This window comes from Coccidioides posadasii, chromosome 1, assembly GCF_018416015.2.
Source record: "Coccidioides posadasii str. Silveira chromosome 1, complete sequence".
Taxonomy (NCBI): Eukaryota; Fungi; Ascomycota; class Eurotiomycetes; order Onygenales; family Onygenaceae; genus Coccidioides; species Coccidioides posadasii.
Window position 1 is genome coordinate 2,609,243 of NC_089407.1, and position 15,430 is coordinate 2,624,672.

A 15,430-nucleotide genomic window follows, 5' to 3' on the forward strand; every position below is an offset into this window, starting at 1 on the left:
TTGGGGTATTATTATTCTAGAATTTACATTTCTGAGCTAGCCTAGAGCTGTATAGCAATATATTCATTTATATATGGTGATTGATCTTGACATTAAAGCTTGGAATCCGGGGTGAAGCGTGCTGTACGGAGTATTTATTGAGAGTTTGGGGGTGAGCCGCGTTGGGGTTTCATGCTCCCTCTCCACGTCACTCGCGGGTGCCGTTCTTCGCTAGATGGCCTGGACATGTGACTAAATATCAACGGTGACAAGCGTCAACGAGCGAGCATCGAGGCTGCGGGTGGTCCATCGATCGTGCAAAAGCTGTCATAGCTGAAATGGAAAAGCCATCTAGCTCATCGTCAGATCACAATGTCAAGTGCGTCCCGCAAAAACTGGATTTGCTTACCCTTCGCTCATGCTTAAATAGATGATACTTCCGCCCAACCTGCGCAATCTTCGTCTGTATCACAGGTCCAATTCTACAAAACGAAGCTAATGGCTGCTTAGACTCTCATTTACACAAGGACTGTTGGTTGGCCAACTCTCCGTCGTTCTCTTAATCGGCGCATTCATCAAGTTCTTCATCTTTGGTGAAGCTTCTCCCTCTTCCTCCCGGAGCCAGACTCGTCGAACTAGCCCTCACAAACGGTCGTATTCCATAAGTGGAGCAAGGGATCTTGGTTCTCGATCGCTGAAAGAGAAGCCGTCCTCCAACGTCTTACGGCCGGTACCGTCCTCATCTACGAATACTCGATCGATCCTCCGGAAGACGTATTACAGTGCCAATCCCACCAATTTCACCTCAAAACATGGCCGCCATAGGCCTCACCATTCTACACATCAACCGGAGTCGCTGGATTGGTTTAATGTCCTGATAGCGCAAACCATCGCTCAGTACCGTCAAACCGCTTATATCCTTAAAGATTCTCCGACCTCCTCTATACTCGAGTCGCTTGCTACAACGCTCAATAATCCGGAGAAAAAGCCGTCATTTATCGATGATATTACAGTAACAGATATATCCCTGGGAGAGGAATTCCCGATATTTAGCAATTGCCGGGTTATTGCAATCGATGACCCGAGTTCGGACGGTGGCCGCCTGCAGGCACTTATGGATGTCGACCTGAGCGATGATAACCTTTCTTTGGCTATTGAAACGAACCTGGTTCTTAATTACCCAAAACCTTATTCGGCGATCTTGCCTGTTGCCCTGTCAGTTTCTGTCGTGAGGTTTTCAGGGACACTATGCATATCGTTTGTTCCGGGCACCACGCAAACTTCGACCCATTTAGCCACATCACCATCAAATATCGATCCTACCTTACAGACCAATGATTATTCCGGGGCAAATAGACGTGGCAACCGTCGTCAAGAGCGGACAGATACCGAGCAAGTGACGCAGGCTAACAACGCTGGCACGACGGGCATTCCCAAAACCAGCTTAGCATTTTCTTTTCTCCCGGATTATAGACTTGACCTTTCTGTCCGCTCCCTTATTGGTTCGCGGAGCCGCCTTCAAGACGTGCCGAAGGTTGCTCAGTTGGTGGAAGCTCGCGTGCAGGCATGGTTTGAAGAAAGGGTTGTTGAGCCACGAGTCCAGGTCGTTGCCTTACCGGGTATCTGGCCTAGAATGGGCCGGACCGGGGTTAGAGGACAGGAGGAGCAACAAGAAGTGGGCTCCAGTGGGAATGCGGGGGTATCCACTGCTAACGTTAGCATGCTGGGAGCCCGCGATGCTGGGGCTGAAGGGTCGCATGCCACGAGGGACGCTGATGTGGAAGGTCTTAGATATCGCCGGAATGCTTCTCCGGGCGATGAGACTTCTGGTGTCAGATATTCACCCCAAAATCAGGATAGTCGAGAGCAAGCCTGTAGGGACGATCCTTTCAGAATACCAGGGTCCTTGCCCGATGTCGTTCCCGTGACCTGACACCGGTTCGAAGGTTAGTGGCTTCAAATGTATCTGCGTGATACTTTTGAGAAACCCGGTCATATCTTATTTTTGGTCCGCTTGCACGAACCCCGTCCTCCGCATATAGGTGAATCTATCGCCTCCCAAGGAATGTATGGGGAGTCAGGATATTTCGGATCTAGGTATTGAAAAGTAATTATGACAACTGTGCACACTCATTTTGACGAGAATATGATCTTAAAACTATGGTGTTCACAGAGTTTTAATTATTCCACAGCTGATTGGTGAAGAAGTTTGTAATATTATGGGTATGAAATGTGTATAACAATGTTGGCTTAAATCTTCATCATGTTGCTATGTGCGAGAGTAGCCGGCTATCTAAGCAGCAGCCACAGTCCGAGATTGCAAATACGCTTTGCGATGCTTGTTTGTGTCAACCTCTGGACTTCTATTCAAAGGGGTCCATTTGGGCTCGTCCTGGAATAACCGCATAGCTTTGATGTACTATTTTACCCCCGGATTAGTAAACCCCAATCTTTCTGGGCGTAACATGAATCCGCATCAGTTCAATACTCACATTACTCTCCCCTGTCGTGAACCGATGATATATGCCCGCAGGCAATACCAAGAGATCATCCTTTTCCACGGCAATCCTCACCCATTCATCACCTTCACTCCGTACGTCAAAATAACCCTCTCCGTCAAGGATATATCTGATTTCTTCATCTTCATGTAGATGCTCGTGGAAAAACATTTTCACTTTCTCTTCGTAGACGTCGCCCATTTTCTCAGGGGAGATGGTGATCTCATCGCGATTCTTGTAGCCCCGATCACTAGCGAGGGAGTCGACGTCTGAGATATTGGGGCATCGACGGTATAGGACACCAAGGCTTGAAAGATAAGATTCTTCTACGGCACGGCCGGAGTCGTGGCTAGCGCGTTGGTCGCCCTGAAGCGAACGTCAACAAGCATGATCAAAGTAGGTTGCGTTATCGGCGGGGCCAAAGGAGGACGGAGGGGACGTTACCTCCTTGTTATCGTACCAGTACGCTTTCATGTTGGGTAATTGAATATCGTCTATCTATCCTAATACCTCCTAACCGCGTTCTAATACTGCTAGCATAGATAGATGCAATAGACGGATGCTGCTTCAAGCGATCGAACAGCGGCCTGTGAGCTTTCAGTTCCCCGCGCTGACGAAAGATAGGTGTGATCCGATTGGCCAATTTGTCAAAGCCTCGGTTTTCGGCTTTTTAAAAATCCGAGGCAAAATGATGGAGGACTTATATGCTTGTCATTCACTAAGCTACCTAAAGGGGAATCTCGGCTAATCTATGTGGGTCACGTGAGCGAGGTGCTGGTTGGATTACCTAACACCCCCCCATGCAACGAGCTCCAGCAGCGAGCGAGAGCCACAAAGATCCAAAGCTTCCAAATCTCTCAAATCCGCGATAAAAATTAATTACAGAATCCAGATTTATTCCTTCTTTAGGCTTAGCTCCGTTTCGCCGCGATACCGTATTTTCGCTGGCTTCACTGATAAACCTCCATATTTTCCTGTATCAACTCGTCACCCCTATCGCGCTCACGAATTGAGCGTAGGGATCCATTGCAAGAGCCTTCGTGAGCCCGTCAGCTTTATTCGCGTCGGTTCCAACGTGCTCGATTGAGATTTCGTCCTTTTGAACCCAGTCTCTTAGCATATGGTGCCGAATCTCAATATGGCGTGCTCTTCGCGTTATAGCTTCAGCTTTGGCTAAGTCAACCGCTCCCTTGTTGTCAACACTTAATTTTGAGCTCCTTAGCTTTGCTGAGCCTTCGCTAATCACCCCGGCGTCTATCAACAGGTCGTTGATCCAAACTAGTTCACAAGCAGCTTCGCTAGCTGCCAAATACTCCGCTTCGGTCGTTGATTTCGAGACGGACGTCTGGCGCTGTGATCTCCACGATATTGGAGCTCCGTTCATGGTAATAATGTAGCCGCTGGTGGATTTGTACGCAGGGTCGGCTCCAGCCCAGTCAGAATCCGAACTGGCCGCCGGTTTCAAGCCTTCAGGATCCATATCCCTTTTGAAGACTATTCCTTTCGATTTTGTGCCCTTGAGGTAGCGTAGGATCTGCTTGAACGCCGCCCAGCTTTCCCTATTGGGCCTGCTGTTGAATCTCGCCAGATAATTGACTGCGAATGCAATATCCGGCCTCGTACACGTAACTAGGAACTGTAGAGAGCCCAGGCCTTTCCTGTAATTCGTAGGCGTAGCCTGCTCGTCAACTCCATCTTTGAGGGTCTGATCTGGCGCGAATTCGATGCTTATTCCTTTCTTCATTGGTGTTTTGGAAGGTTTACAGTCTTCCATTCCATATTCAGTCAGTAGATCCTCGATATACTGTTCCTGGTTCACAAAAAGGTCTCCATTCGGCTGCTTTTGAACCCGCATGCCTAGGTAACGGCCTTGTTCCGTAACCTCCTTGATCTCGAAGCGTTCCTGAAGCTTCTCAATGAGCCATTCTATTTCGGCTTCGTTGGGTCCCATTATACGGCAGTCGTCGACGTGTAGGGTTAGGTAGATTTGCTTCCTCTTGTGGTAGAGTAACCCCGCATCGTATGGAGAGATCTGGAATCCTAGAGATTTCAGATAGTCAGTAGCTGCTTGATACCAAAGCCTAGCAGCTTGCTTCAACCCGTAGAGTCCCTGGCGTAAGAGCCCTACTAGGTTACCCCGCCCGTGCTTGAATCCAGTGGGTAGTTGAACGTATACACGTTCGTCCTCTGGAAGAGTTCCATTTAGGAAGGCTGTCACGAAGTCAAAGACTCTGACCTTCCAGTTCTTGGCTGTTGAGATAGCAAAGAAGGCTCTCGTTGTAGGTCCACTAACAACTGCTGCGTAGGTCTTCTTGTAGTGAACGCCTTCTTGCTGTTCGAATCCACGTACGACCCAACGGGCTTTGAATCGTACTGTGCCACCCGTGTTGTTGAGCTTCCTATCGAATACCCATTTGCCAGAGAGGATCTGCATTTGGGGTTCCTTCTCGACTAGGATCCAGGTGCCTTTCTCTTGTAATTTGGAGACTTCAACATCTAGAGCCTCCTTCCAATAAAGCCACTCTTCAGAGCGTTTGGCTTCGGCGATGGATTTTGGTATATCTGTACGCGTACTGAGCACTGGAAGCTCAGCTCCATTTGCCTCTTCTTCCTCCGTAGCATCCGAGAGGATTTCTTGCTCTTCGCCCAGGTATGTGGGCTCTAAAGCCTCTAATTCGCCGTCCGCGAGCTTCTTCATGATTTCTGGCTTCTCCTTCGCAAGGTAAGCTAGTAGCTTGTGTTGCCAGCCGTTCAATGGATCTATGTAATCGTACTCCTCCGGGAGTTCAACGTATTCGGCTTCGGTTAGCGAATTCGTAGGGATTTGATCCAATTTCTCGTCGAATATAACATCTCGCGAGATCATTATACTGTTCGTTTCTGGGTCCCAAAGCCTGTAGGTGTGCATGCCACGATATCCTACAAATTTGACCTTCTTGGACCTAGGTTGGAGCTTCGAGGATTCGTTCAAAATCTTCACGTAGGCGTCACATCCCCACCTATGGACCCATCTGCAATGGGGTTGGTGACCCGTCCAGGCTTCAAAGGGTGTCAACGGCTTCGTGTTCTTGCATCCGTATAGAGGCACTGAGGTAGGCGATAGATTCACCATCATGGAGACTGTGGCGAGAGCTTCGCCCCATAACTCATTGGGTAGTCCTGAGTCTATAAGTACGCTTCTTGTTCGCTCGCAAAGAAGTCGTATTCCTCGTTCACTCGTTCCATCTTGTTGAGGTGTATATGGGCACGTAATCTCCTGTTGTATACCCTTGCTCCTGTAGAATTCAGCCAGTTGTTGGCTCGTCAATTCGGGAGCTCCATCGGACAGTATAGTGCCGATCTTTCGTTCGGTGGATGCTTCGATCATGTTGATCCAGTTCTTTAGGGTTTCTGGAGCTTCTACCCGCTCCTTCAGGAGGTAGATCCACCTGTATCGTGTGGCATCGTCCGTTATAAGTAGGAAATACTTCGCTCCGCCGTAGCTTGGAGGATCGGAGTCTGTGGATAGGGTACGGCCGCCACCTGCAATGTCAATAAAAATTTTAGCTCCAGGCTTTGTAGAGCGTGTTCTAGGTTCGAATGGGTTGCGAGCTTGCTTAGCTTTAGCACAGGTTTCACAGAACCCTAGCTTCTTTACTCCCTTTATTCGCATTGCCATTCTCGGATCTCTAGCTAGAATAGCTATATCGTGGGCGTTGAGATGCCCCCAGCGTTTGTGCCAATTGGCCATCGTATCCTCCTTGATTTCTGGCGTCTTTGCCAGGTGATTCGGCGCCAAAAGCGCGTCATCTTTATTCTCTAGAGTTGCTGTTACATAGCAGGGCTCTAGGAGTTTCGTAGGTACTGGAAACGCGTATGCCAGTAAATTGCGTATCCTAGGCGTTCGTAGGACTAGGATGTCATCCTCGTTAAGCACAGCTTCGAAGCTCTGTGTTTTATCTGCCGATTCTAGTAGGAAGATGTGTTCTCTGTCGACATAAAGCTGTTCCACTGTAAAGCCGTCTCGTATAAGCTTCCCAAAGCTTATGAGGTTAACCTGGAGGTCAGGCACGATTCTAACCCCCCCAATGCTCAATTCACCATTGTCAGTTTGGATGCTGGCCGTGCCAAATCCTCTGGTGACTGATTTCGAACCGTTCGCCATAAGCAGTTGTGTTGCATGGCTCTTTGGGTCCATTTGAACTAGATCCGTACGTGAGGTCGCGTGGGATCCGGCTCCAGAGTCAAGGATCCATTTGTCTGTGGATTCGCGCGCTTCTTTCATAGAGAAGGCTGCTTCGTGAACCGAATGGATCTTGTCCGTTGCAACCGTAGTTGTTTCCTTGCCTTTGCCTTTAGAGTCTTCTTTAGGCTCGTTAGGCTTCGAATTCTTGTTAGATTTGCAAAATTTAGCCAAATGGCCAGGTTTGCCACAAATATAGCAGTTCCAGTTCTGCAGTGAGCTCTTCTCTGGATTGGATTCGGAGTTCGTATTCTTATAAGACTTTTGGGGATCCGAGCTTGTTGCATTTGTATTTGGCTTTGTAGATCCGCCTTTCTTCAGGTCTTTCTTGGGGATTCGGTGGAGGATATCCTTCAGTAGGCCTTCCAAATCCTTCTCCGGTAGGTTCGTTCCGCTCTGGCATGCCATATCAAATCGGTTCTGTATGAACTCTCTCCATCGGGACGTAATGTTCATCTTCAAGATATCATGTAGGGTGTGGTCCAGTTGTTTGAACCCTAATCTCTCAAATTCCCCACGGATTGCTAGGAATCTCTCTATATAATTCCTTTCTGAGCCAGCGGATTGTGGTGTCATTCTTACTAACTCCGTAAGTAGGCTTTCCCGCTGTATCTCAGGTCTCTCTTGGAAGGCTGTCCTTACAGCTTCCCAGAGTTTGTAGGCACTAAGGCTATCCGATTCCTCGAAGTGTTCTCTGGCTTGTGCAGATATTGTGCTGTCGATTAGGCCGTGTAGCCAATTATTCTGAACATTCCAGTATTGTGAAATCTTCAAGCGCTCTGGCCGTGGTGAAGTCTCTTGCCTTTCCAGGATAATCTTCTCAACACCTACTTGGCGGGCTACCTTTAGGATGGCTTTGCTCCATGCTAGGTAGTTGCTGGCTCCAGCCAGGGTCATAGGCTTCTTCACCGTCTTCGTGATCTTCGTGAATTGGGTGATTGCTCTGCCGATTCGCGTATTTGTGTCTATAAGGTTGCCGACATATTCTTCTAGTTCCTCATCAGAGTCTATTTCTCGGTCCTCTTCTTCTTCTTGTTGAGCTTCGTGCTCTAGGTTCTCCTGCATCGTTGCAGGTGCGTTTGCGGTGCTTGCTTGGCCTGATAGGAGGTTCACTTGCTGTGCCAGCTGTTGTACTGTCTCCTGTTGCCTTTGCATCGACTCCTGTTGCTTTTGCATCATCTCCTGTTGATTCAGCATCATTCTGCGCAACATTTGGAGTTCACTCTCCTCCCTAGGCTCCTGCTCGTCGTTTGGCGGGCTGCCTCTGAGCCTACTCGACCGCCTAAGCTCGGTTTGGGGTGTAGGGAGGTTTGTTGGAGCCTCCCGGTCAGGAGTTCGGTGCTCCGGTTCGTCCGTACGGTTCACCATGGCTTTGGCGTTGCCAGGTGCTCGATTTGCTTGCTAGGTGCGTTTAGCAGGCGTTTCGCTCACTCTCTGGTCGCGTGCCAGAAAGCTACAGGGTTCAACTCGCTTCCCAGCTCGGTGCTAGAAAGCTACAGGGGTTGCACGTATAGGAGGCGTCTATCTCAACGTACGCTCTCTCTTGTGCTCGTAAAACCTCGTTATCCACAAGGATAACCGTTCAGGATGTTGATCGTAAGCTTCAATATCCAATTGAGCTGTAAATCAACCTTATACGCTTGCTCTTCAGCGCAAAGGGCTATAACCTGATGGAGGACTTATATGCTTGTCATTCACTAAGCTACCTAAAGGGGAATCTCGGCTAATCTATGTGGGTCACGTGAGCGAGGTGCTGGTTGGATTACCTAACACAAAAAGTTTATCCGGAAATACTTTAGCCCGATCACCAAGGGTTGAGGTCATTATCAGCTTCGATGCCCCAGGAAGCAATTCCATTACCTTTCGTCGAATGGATAACTGTCCGGACGCCGTGGATGTCATTTCATTCAAAAATGTTGGGGATACGGCTTCCTAGGCCGCTCTTCGGAGTGCGCACCTTATATAGAAGACAACCACGAAATCGACGGAACTTTGCGACTGTGAAAGATGGCGCCCGGTACGTCTGATCAAGGCGATATTTGCGTCTGTTTCTCTCCCACTAACTTGCTCATAGTCCATTTGATGTGGTTGTTATTGGAGGCGGGCATGCTGGCTCCGAAGCTTGTGCGGCGGCTGCTCGATCGGGCGCTCGGACTGCCCTCGTCACACCATCCCGTTCCAATATCGGCGTGTGCTCCTGCAATCCGAGTTTTGGTGGCATTGGGAAGGGTACGGTGATTCGCGAGATTGACGCGCTAGACGGAGTAGCCGGCAAGATAGTGGACAAGGCAGGAATTCAATTTCGAGTGTTGAATAGGTCGAAAGGCCCTGCTGTCTGGGGTCCCAGGGCGCAGATTGACCGCGATCTGTACAAAAAGTATATGCTCGAGGAGTTATCGAATTATCCCGGACTAAGCATTGTGGAGGGAAAAGTGGCTGATATAGTTGTGTCCCGAGAAGATCTGGGAAGTACTCCTGGCGTGAAGGGCAAGATTGTTGGCGTAAGACTGGAGTCAGGGGAAGTAATACCAACTGGGCGTGTGGTAATTACGACGGGAACTTTCTTAGGAGGGGAGATTCATATTGGCCTAGAAGTTTTCCCGTCTGGTCGAATGGGAGAGGCAGCGACTTTTGGTTTAAGCAAATCGCTTCGTGAAGCTGGCTTCCAGCTCGGACGCTTGAAAACTGGGACGCCGCCCCGCCTTGATCGCAAGACTATTGAATTTTCTGCCCTCGAAGTCCAGCCTGGAGATTCTCCACCCAGCCCTTTCTCCTATCTTAACGATACTGTGGACGTGGGCGATGAAGGCCAGGTGACCTGCTGGTCAACGTACACCAACGAGAATGCCCATGCGATTGTAAAGGCGAATCTGGATAAATCGGTCCATATTCGAGAGACGGTAAAAGGCCCTCGATACTGTCCTTCTCTAGAATCCAAGATTCTCCGGTTCAAAGATAAACCCAGACATATGATTTGGCTTGAGCCCGAAGGATTTGCACCCAACGATGTGATCTACCCTAACGGTATCTCGATGACGATTCCAGCCGATGCGCAGTACGAGATGCTTCGCACTATACAAGGTCTGGAAAACGTTAAAATGCTCCAGCCTGGGTATGGAGTTGAATACGACTACGTCGATCCCCGCTCTTTGAAACCAACGCTTGAAACCAAACTTATAAGTGGTCTTTATCTCGCTGGCCAAATTAATGGCACGACAGGCTATGAGGAGGCGGCCGGCCAAGGCATTCTTGCTGGTATTAATGCTGGCCTGGCCTCCCAATCAAAACCTCCGATGACTCTCTCTCGTTCTGACGGATTTATTGGAATCATGGTTGATGATCTTATCACGAAGGGTGTCACTGAGCCTTACCGCATGTTCACAACACGTAGCGAATACCGTATTTCTACCCGCGCAGATAACGCAGACCTTCGACTGACCGAAATGGGCCGTGCAGCAGGAGTAGTCACCGACAAGCGCTGGAACCATTTCAGTGACACCAAATACCAGCTGCTTGAACTGCAAACACTTCTTGAAAATACCAAATATCCTTCCACGGTATGGTCGCGAAAGGGATTCCGGGTCCATACTGACTCGAGCCTCCGCTCCGCATTCGAACTCCTCTGCGTTAATAACGCAGATATTGACGCTATCATCCCCCATATCACCTCGCCAAGCGGCATTTCATACACCCCCGGCTCGTTTGACGCTAAAATCAAGGCTCGCGTCACTATAGAAGGAACCTATTCACCTTATATCAAACGGCAGGCGAATAGTGCTCGTATATTTGCTCGCGATGAAGCCCTCCTTCTACCCCCGGATTTAGACTATTCAAAAATCCACGGTCTGAGCACCGAGGAACGGCATGCTCTGGAAAGAGTACGGCCCGAGAGCGTTGGTATGGCACGGCGAATTGAGGGTGTTACGCCTACCGGCGCCCTCAGGTTGCTAATGCACATGCGCAAAACCGGTGCCTGGGGAAGCAAAGGCGATTTCGGACCAGCCGCTCTAGGTGAGGCCGAAGCCGAGTCCGGTGTGGCATCTTCGTCCGGTTAAAATATTTCTTCTTCAGGCCCTTTCAGTACAGCGATATTGAAAGCGATCGCAATGAAGGTCCACTTTATGTTCAACCTGTTTTATGGAGGAAATTCACGTTTGATTTCCCCTAATGTGCTGTTGTTTCCCATTTCACCGCACATATTGGCGTGGGCAAAATGATTCATATTTCCTTTTGGCCCTCTTTTTAACAGATCTTCTTATACCCAATTTACTGCATAATTGTTCTACCACGGAGCGAGTATGGGTCGGGAATAACATGTCTTAGCTGGAGTTTGGGAGGCCAGGTCATGCATTCCTTGGTAAGAATTAGACACATGTTTCCATAAACATTTAGGTACCGGTCATTGGATTGCTTTCAATACATGATCTCATCACTCTGCCTTCCCTGGCTCCCCTTCATTGTTATTCCTACCATTAAGTAGTAGGGCACTCACCTTAAAGCTGCCTGTTTTGGCTAGGATAAAATGTCGGCTGGCAAGAGCGTAGATGACTCCAGCTTTATTTTCAACCTGAAACATAATTATATAAAGGAACAACGGAATTCTCAGAGCTTCAAGTTTTTCCATCCCTACAAAGTGCGTTCTTGGAGACCATACTCTGTTTCTAGGTGTGTCGATAGTTCCAGTTGGTGGATAGGGAAACACATCAAGAAGCCAGCAACCGCGAATGGTATTGCCAAAAGCCAGGTGAACCGCAAGCCATCAACATAGACTCCAATCACTTCTGAAAGCAATTTCCGATTGGAGCCGAGAGTCCTTGATAGGCCTGCACTCGCAAGTCCATATGCGCCACCATTAGAAAGCTCTACGCGTAGCGATGGGTCATTGATTCTCCCAAGAATCGATTCGATTTTATCGTTAAAGATTGCCGTAGGAATCGCTATACCCCACACCGATCCGAAGCTGCGCATGAATGACCACGTCGCTGTGGCTGTGGCCATGTCAGCTTCCCTGACAGACGCTTGGATGGGAGGCAGTGTGCTCGAAAATATCATCCCTGCTCCAGAGCCAAAAAGAAACTGGAATCCCACCCAGTGTCCTGTGGACGACTGATTGTCGAGAGTGGAGAAGAGGCCTACCCCCACCGACATTAAGGCAAAGCCAAGGAAATGGAATGCTCGATATTTGCCTGTGGCCGCGATGAGGATGCCCGTCAAGATACCTAGCGGCGTAATAGCAGCAGTGATCGGAAGAACATAGAGGCCGGACATGGTTGACGGTACCAAGGACCGCTTGGAAATATATAGGCAGAAAATAGCCGGTCCAGTAGACTAGAATTGAAAGGACAGGAGCAATGCGCATAGGGATGTCGGGTTTGGAAACAATCGTAATGGGATTGATGGCTCGACACAGATGCGTGATGTTTGGTGGGTATAGAAGAGGATCATTCCCACAAATCCAACGGTAAGGGGTGTGATAATCCTCCAGGACGACCATGGATATACCGTACCTGCCCAGGTTAGGGACAACAGGATAGACACAACAGCTGCCACAAGAATCCCATTACCCAAAAAGTCAACCCTGGAAAGGCGCTTGAAGATGTTTTCACCTCGTGGGTGAGATACTTTCAAGAAGAAGTATAAAAGAAATAGAGAGGCCGCCGATAGCGGCAAGTTGATGTAGAAGATCCACCTCCATGATACGTGCTGCGCTAACGCACCCCCAAGCACGGGGCCAATTACTGTCCCGAAAGCCCATATTGCCGCCATCAGCGCAACATATTTGCCTCGCTCGCGCATGGGCACCAGATCGGAGATGATTATATCAACGAGGGTGCCGATGCCCCCACCGCCGATGCCCTGAACCGTTCGGCCTACAATAAGCATCGTATTTCCATTCGCACCTCCTGCCAATCCGCTGCCAAGAGCAAAGAAGACGACGGAGAGAATCATAAGGGATCTTCGACCAAAGATATTGGAGGTCTGACCGAAAAGCGGTTGCACGACTGTCGATGAAAATAGGTACGCGTTCGTGATCCAGATGTACAGCGTGCCTGAGTTGAGCTCCTTCGATATGGTCGGGAGTGCCGTGGAGAGGATGGACGTATCGAGTGAGGAGAGAAAGGTAGTCAGGCAAAGGGCAGGAAAGATAGCCCAAAAGCGCCCGCTTTTCTTAGTCGTCCTCGGTATTATTGATGCTGTTGTCAGCGCCGATGGTGTTAGAGTGCGGGCGCCTGGATCTTCCGCTCTAGTTGCTGTCACCATACTGATCTGTTTGACTTGGTGATAGAGAGAATGAAGCAATTTCTGCCCTTCCACGGAGAGAGAATTCATTTTGAATATTCATCCCTCGGAGGATTCTAACCGCTACTAGCATCCTAGCTTCTCATCAAGCCCGGCTGGTAATGCGTTGACAGGGCCCATCTTACAAACCGCCAGGCCGTTGGTAGCACTATCTGCTTTCGGGGATTGCGATGAACTTCACAGTTAGTTGTGACGGGGAGAGAATGGGAATGTACCATTTACGAGCGCATTACTGACACCGGGCCCTTGTTTGTTGGCCTTTGGCCTTCCAGCAAAACAGCTCGCCCGGTGCCTCTCCACCAGTCTCGGAACCCTTACTCTTCTCGGCAATGTCATGGCGTCGTCAACCCTAGCTAGTGAGCTACGGGCGAGGGCCATTTGGTCTGCAACCGGGGGTCAGTTAATCCCGAAGTATCCGGGCAGGGCACTTTTCAATTGCATGGTCCATCGTATCGGGTGAACGTGTGGGCGGATAAGACCAAGTTGAAGTTATCATTAGTCTCGGGATACCACTGCCGTCTCCTCTAGAGAAGAGAACTCCGATAGTTGTTTTTCATTCCCTTGAAAACGTAATGTGTGAGGCTTGTCTTTTCTTTTCTTTAGATAGAATACCGACGGACTGGTAGGACTCGGAATTGGGCGCCCATTCCACTGAGACGTGATAATATATACAAACGGATGCTCGTCGCGTCCACTCATGATTTTTTTTTTTTTTTTTTCACGTTATCCCGCTTCGTGATTATCCTTACAGCATTTTTCAAGGACGTCGGTCCAGACAGACGGTATGTACTTCGTGCCCCGACAAGATATCCAGCAAACCAACAGTCGGTCAAGGCCGAGCTGTGGAAGGCGAGGTAGGGGTAACTGCACGTGATGACTATGGACAAAAGCGGCAATCCTTGCGAGGGCGGTGGGGAGATGGGGGACTGCGGCAAAAAAGCATAGTATCGATCTCGTTCTCGGCCCGAGAAGAAGTGACTGGAGAGCTTCTCCAGCTTTCTTTCAAGGCTCTGCCTCCAGCCTCTAGCTCACCGATAAAAATTCCGCCGAAGAGTTGCGCCATTCGGTAGTAGAAGGTCCTGATGCCCCGCCCTATCACATTTGGTACTTAACATTTGTTGGCATGAACTCTCGAGGCAAAGATGTCAAAGCGGTGGACCCCTTACACCACGAAGCCGCCCCTGCAAGATGGTGAAGAATGGTCAACGACCGTTCAGCAATCGGTACTACATATATCGTTTAGATTTATTTTCGGACTTGTACTAGATGGTGAGAATTAAGAGCATGCTGCCCCCTATCAATGACGATTCAACATTTGCGGTGTCGTTGGCCCCCTTTTGGAACATGTATATCGGCAATTGGGAGCTATCATCGTTAAAAAAGCAGTATCATCTGATTCTTCGACTCGTCAATAAGGCCACGAAGGATCTCTCGAATCAAATTGCCATGAGAGGTTCACACCTCCCGAACGTAAACCGTCAGGATTCCGAGATCGTCTCCTGCAGATTGCGAACGCAGTGACGAAGATTTGGGAGAGAATGCAGGACAGTGTCAGAACACGCAATCCGACGCCACTTACTAGAAGGGCATTTTCATTGCAGATTTGCACAGATACGCCTGCTCTGCTCTATTGATAGAGGCCGATTTCTGGCAGCTGAGATGAAATTATCACTTCTGAAGCTTCGGGGATGCCATATCAAGCTTCAACCCAAGCAAGGTTTAGAAATTCTTCTTTCGCCGAGCTCATGCAGTTCTTTTGTACACTGTGATCTGCAAGTGATCCAGATTTAGCTGGTTAATTGTTTTTAGCCGAGTGTTGTAAGATTCTCAGCGTTAGTTAACTCGAATTGCCGGAGACTGGACCTGTGGATCGCAAGCACCCATGATTTTGCTACCAGGGAAGTTCAACAGGGCGAACCAGGCCCGGCGCCAGTTTAACCGCGATCCTCTATCCATGGATCCCCAACTCGTGCCATTGATTGAGCGGGCCTAGTTAACTCGCTTGTACAAGCGCGATCCGGCGAGCTCCGAAACCAGTACTCCGTCTAGGCGAATCCAGGGCGCACCGTACGGAATACATAGCTAGCATTCAAATAACAATTCCCATGTATTCAATATGTTCCCATCTCCAATCCCGCATCTGAAACGCCTGCGTCCAAATGAAACCAACACTTGGTGCGCTTGTGGCAGAGATTTCATTTTCAAGAGAGGGGTTTTCCGTTACGGTTCGGAGAAAGCTCACGATATGAGCGTCAGTTAAAAATCTGCGAAGTGGGTTCATAGTCGTCTCTCCGTAAGATTCATACGGGATGTGTACACGGCGGCCACTTCGCACTCGCTCCGACTTGGAGGCTTCGGAGGTCCGCTGTCAAGGCGCTCGGTGTCGCTACCTCATGCCTCAAGCTTACGGAGTAGTAGGTTCAATAAATAT

General features: G+C 49.2%; 5 protein-coding genes across 5 annotated transcripts; 2 read left to right on the forward strand and 3 right to left on the reverse strand.

The window, feature by feature from the left end:
* Window positions 1–351: 351 nt before the first annotated feature.
* On the forward strand, window positions 352–2,017 carry MMM1 (ERMES complex subunit mmm1; the record flags this gene model as incomplete). The annotated part of the gene is made up of 3 exons (XM_066123311.1): window positions 352–358; window positions 410–440; window positions 490–2,017. 3 exons carry the CDS (start codon window positions 352–354, stop codon window positions 1,910–1,912), a joined length of 1,461 nt encoding a protein of 486 aa, XP_065979385.1. The 3' UTR covers window positions 1,913–2,017.
* Window positions 2,018–2,112: 95 nt separating this feature from the next.
* On the reverse strand, window positions 2,113–3,086 carry ADI1 (1,2-dihydroxy-3-keto-5-methylthiopentene dioxygenase). The gene is made up of 3 exons (XM_003071080.2): window positions 2,922–3,086; window positions 2,472–2,843; window positions 2,113–2,398 (listed from the first exon to the last, which is right to left on the reverse strand). The coding sequence occupies exons 1-3, from the start codon at window positions 2,949–2,951 to the stop codon at window positions 2,273–2,275; spliced, it is 528 nt and encodes a 175-aa protein (XP_003071126.1). The 5' UTR covers window positions 2,952–3,086; the 3' UTR covers window positions 2,113–2,272.
* Window positions 3,087–8,575: 5,489 nt separating this feature from the next.
* On the forward strand, window positions 8,576–10,754 carry MTO1 (Mitochondrial Translation Optimization; the record flags this gene model as incomplete). The annotated part of the gene is made up of 2 exons (XM_003071081.2): window positions 8,576–8,716; window positions 8,774–10,754. The coding sequence occupies exons 1-2, from the start codon at window positions 8,595–8,597 to the stop codon at window positions 10,752–10,754; spliced, it is 2,103 nt and encodes a 700-aa protein (XP_003071127.2). The 5' UTR covers window positions 8,576–8,594.
* Window positions 10,755–11,325: 571 nt separating this feature from the next.
* Window positions 11,326–11,967, reverse strand: D8B26_000716 (uncharacterized protein; the record flags this gene model as incomplete). The annotated part of the gene is made up of 1 exon (XM_066123312.1): window positions 11,326–11,967. The coding sequence occupies one exon, from the start codon at window positions 11,965–11,967 to the stop codon at window positions 11,326–11,328; it is 642 nt and encodes a 213-aa protein (XP_065979386.1).
* A 60-nt stretch (window positions 11,968–12,027) lies between these two features.
* On the reverse strand, window positions 12,028–13,814 carry D8B26_000717 (uncharacterized protein; the record flags this gene model as incomplete). Its single annotated transcript, XM_003071082.2, has 1 exon — window positions 12,028–13,814. The coding sequence occupies exon 1, from the start codon at window positions 13,027–13,029 to the stop codon at window positions 12,028–12,030; it is 1,002 nt and encodes a 333-aa protein (XP_003071128.2). The 5' UTR covers window positions 13,030–13,814.
* Between the last annotated feature and the right edge of the window lie 1,616 nt (window positions 13,815–15,430).

Coding starts and splice junctions, on each gene's coding strand:
- ADI1 (XM_003071080.2), bottom strand. CDS start 2,951: ATGAAAGCGTACTGGTACGATAACAAGGAG. Junction 2,844..2,921: donor ACTGGTACGATAACAAGGAG/GTAACGTCCCCT, acceptor CGTTCGCTTCAG/GGCGACCAACGCGCTAGCCA. Junction 2,399..2,471: donor TCACGACAGGGGAGAGTAAT/GTGAGTATTGAA, acceptor GGGGTAAAATAG/TACATCAAAGCTATGCGGTT.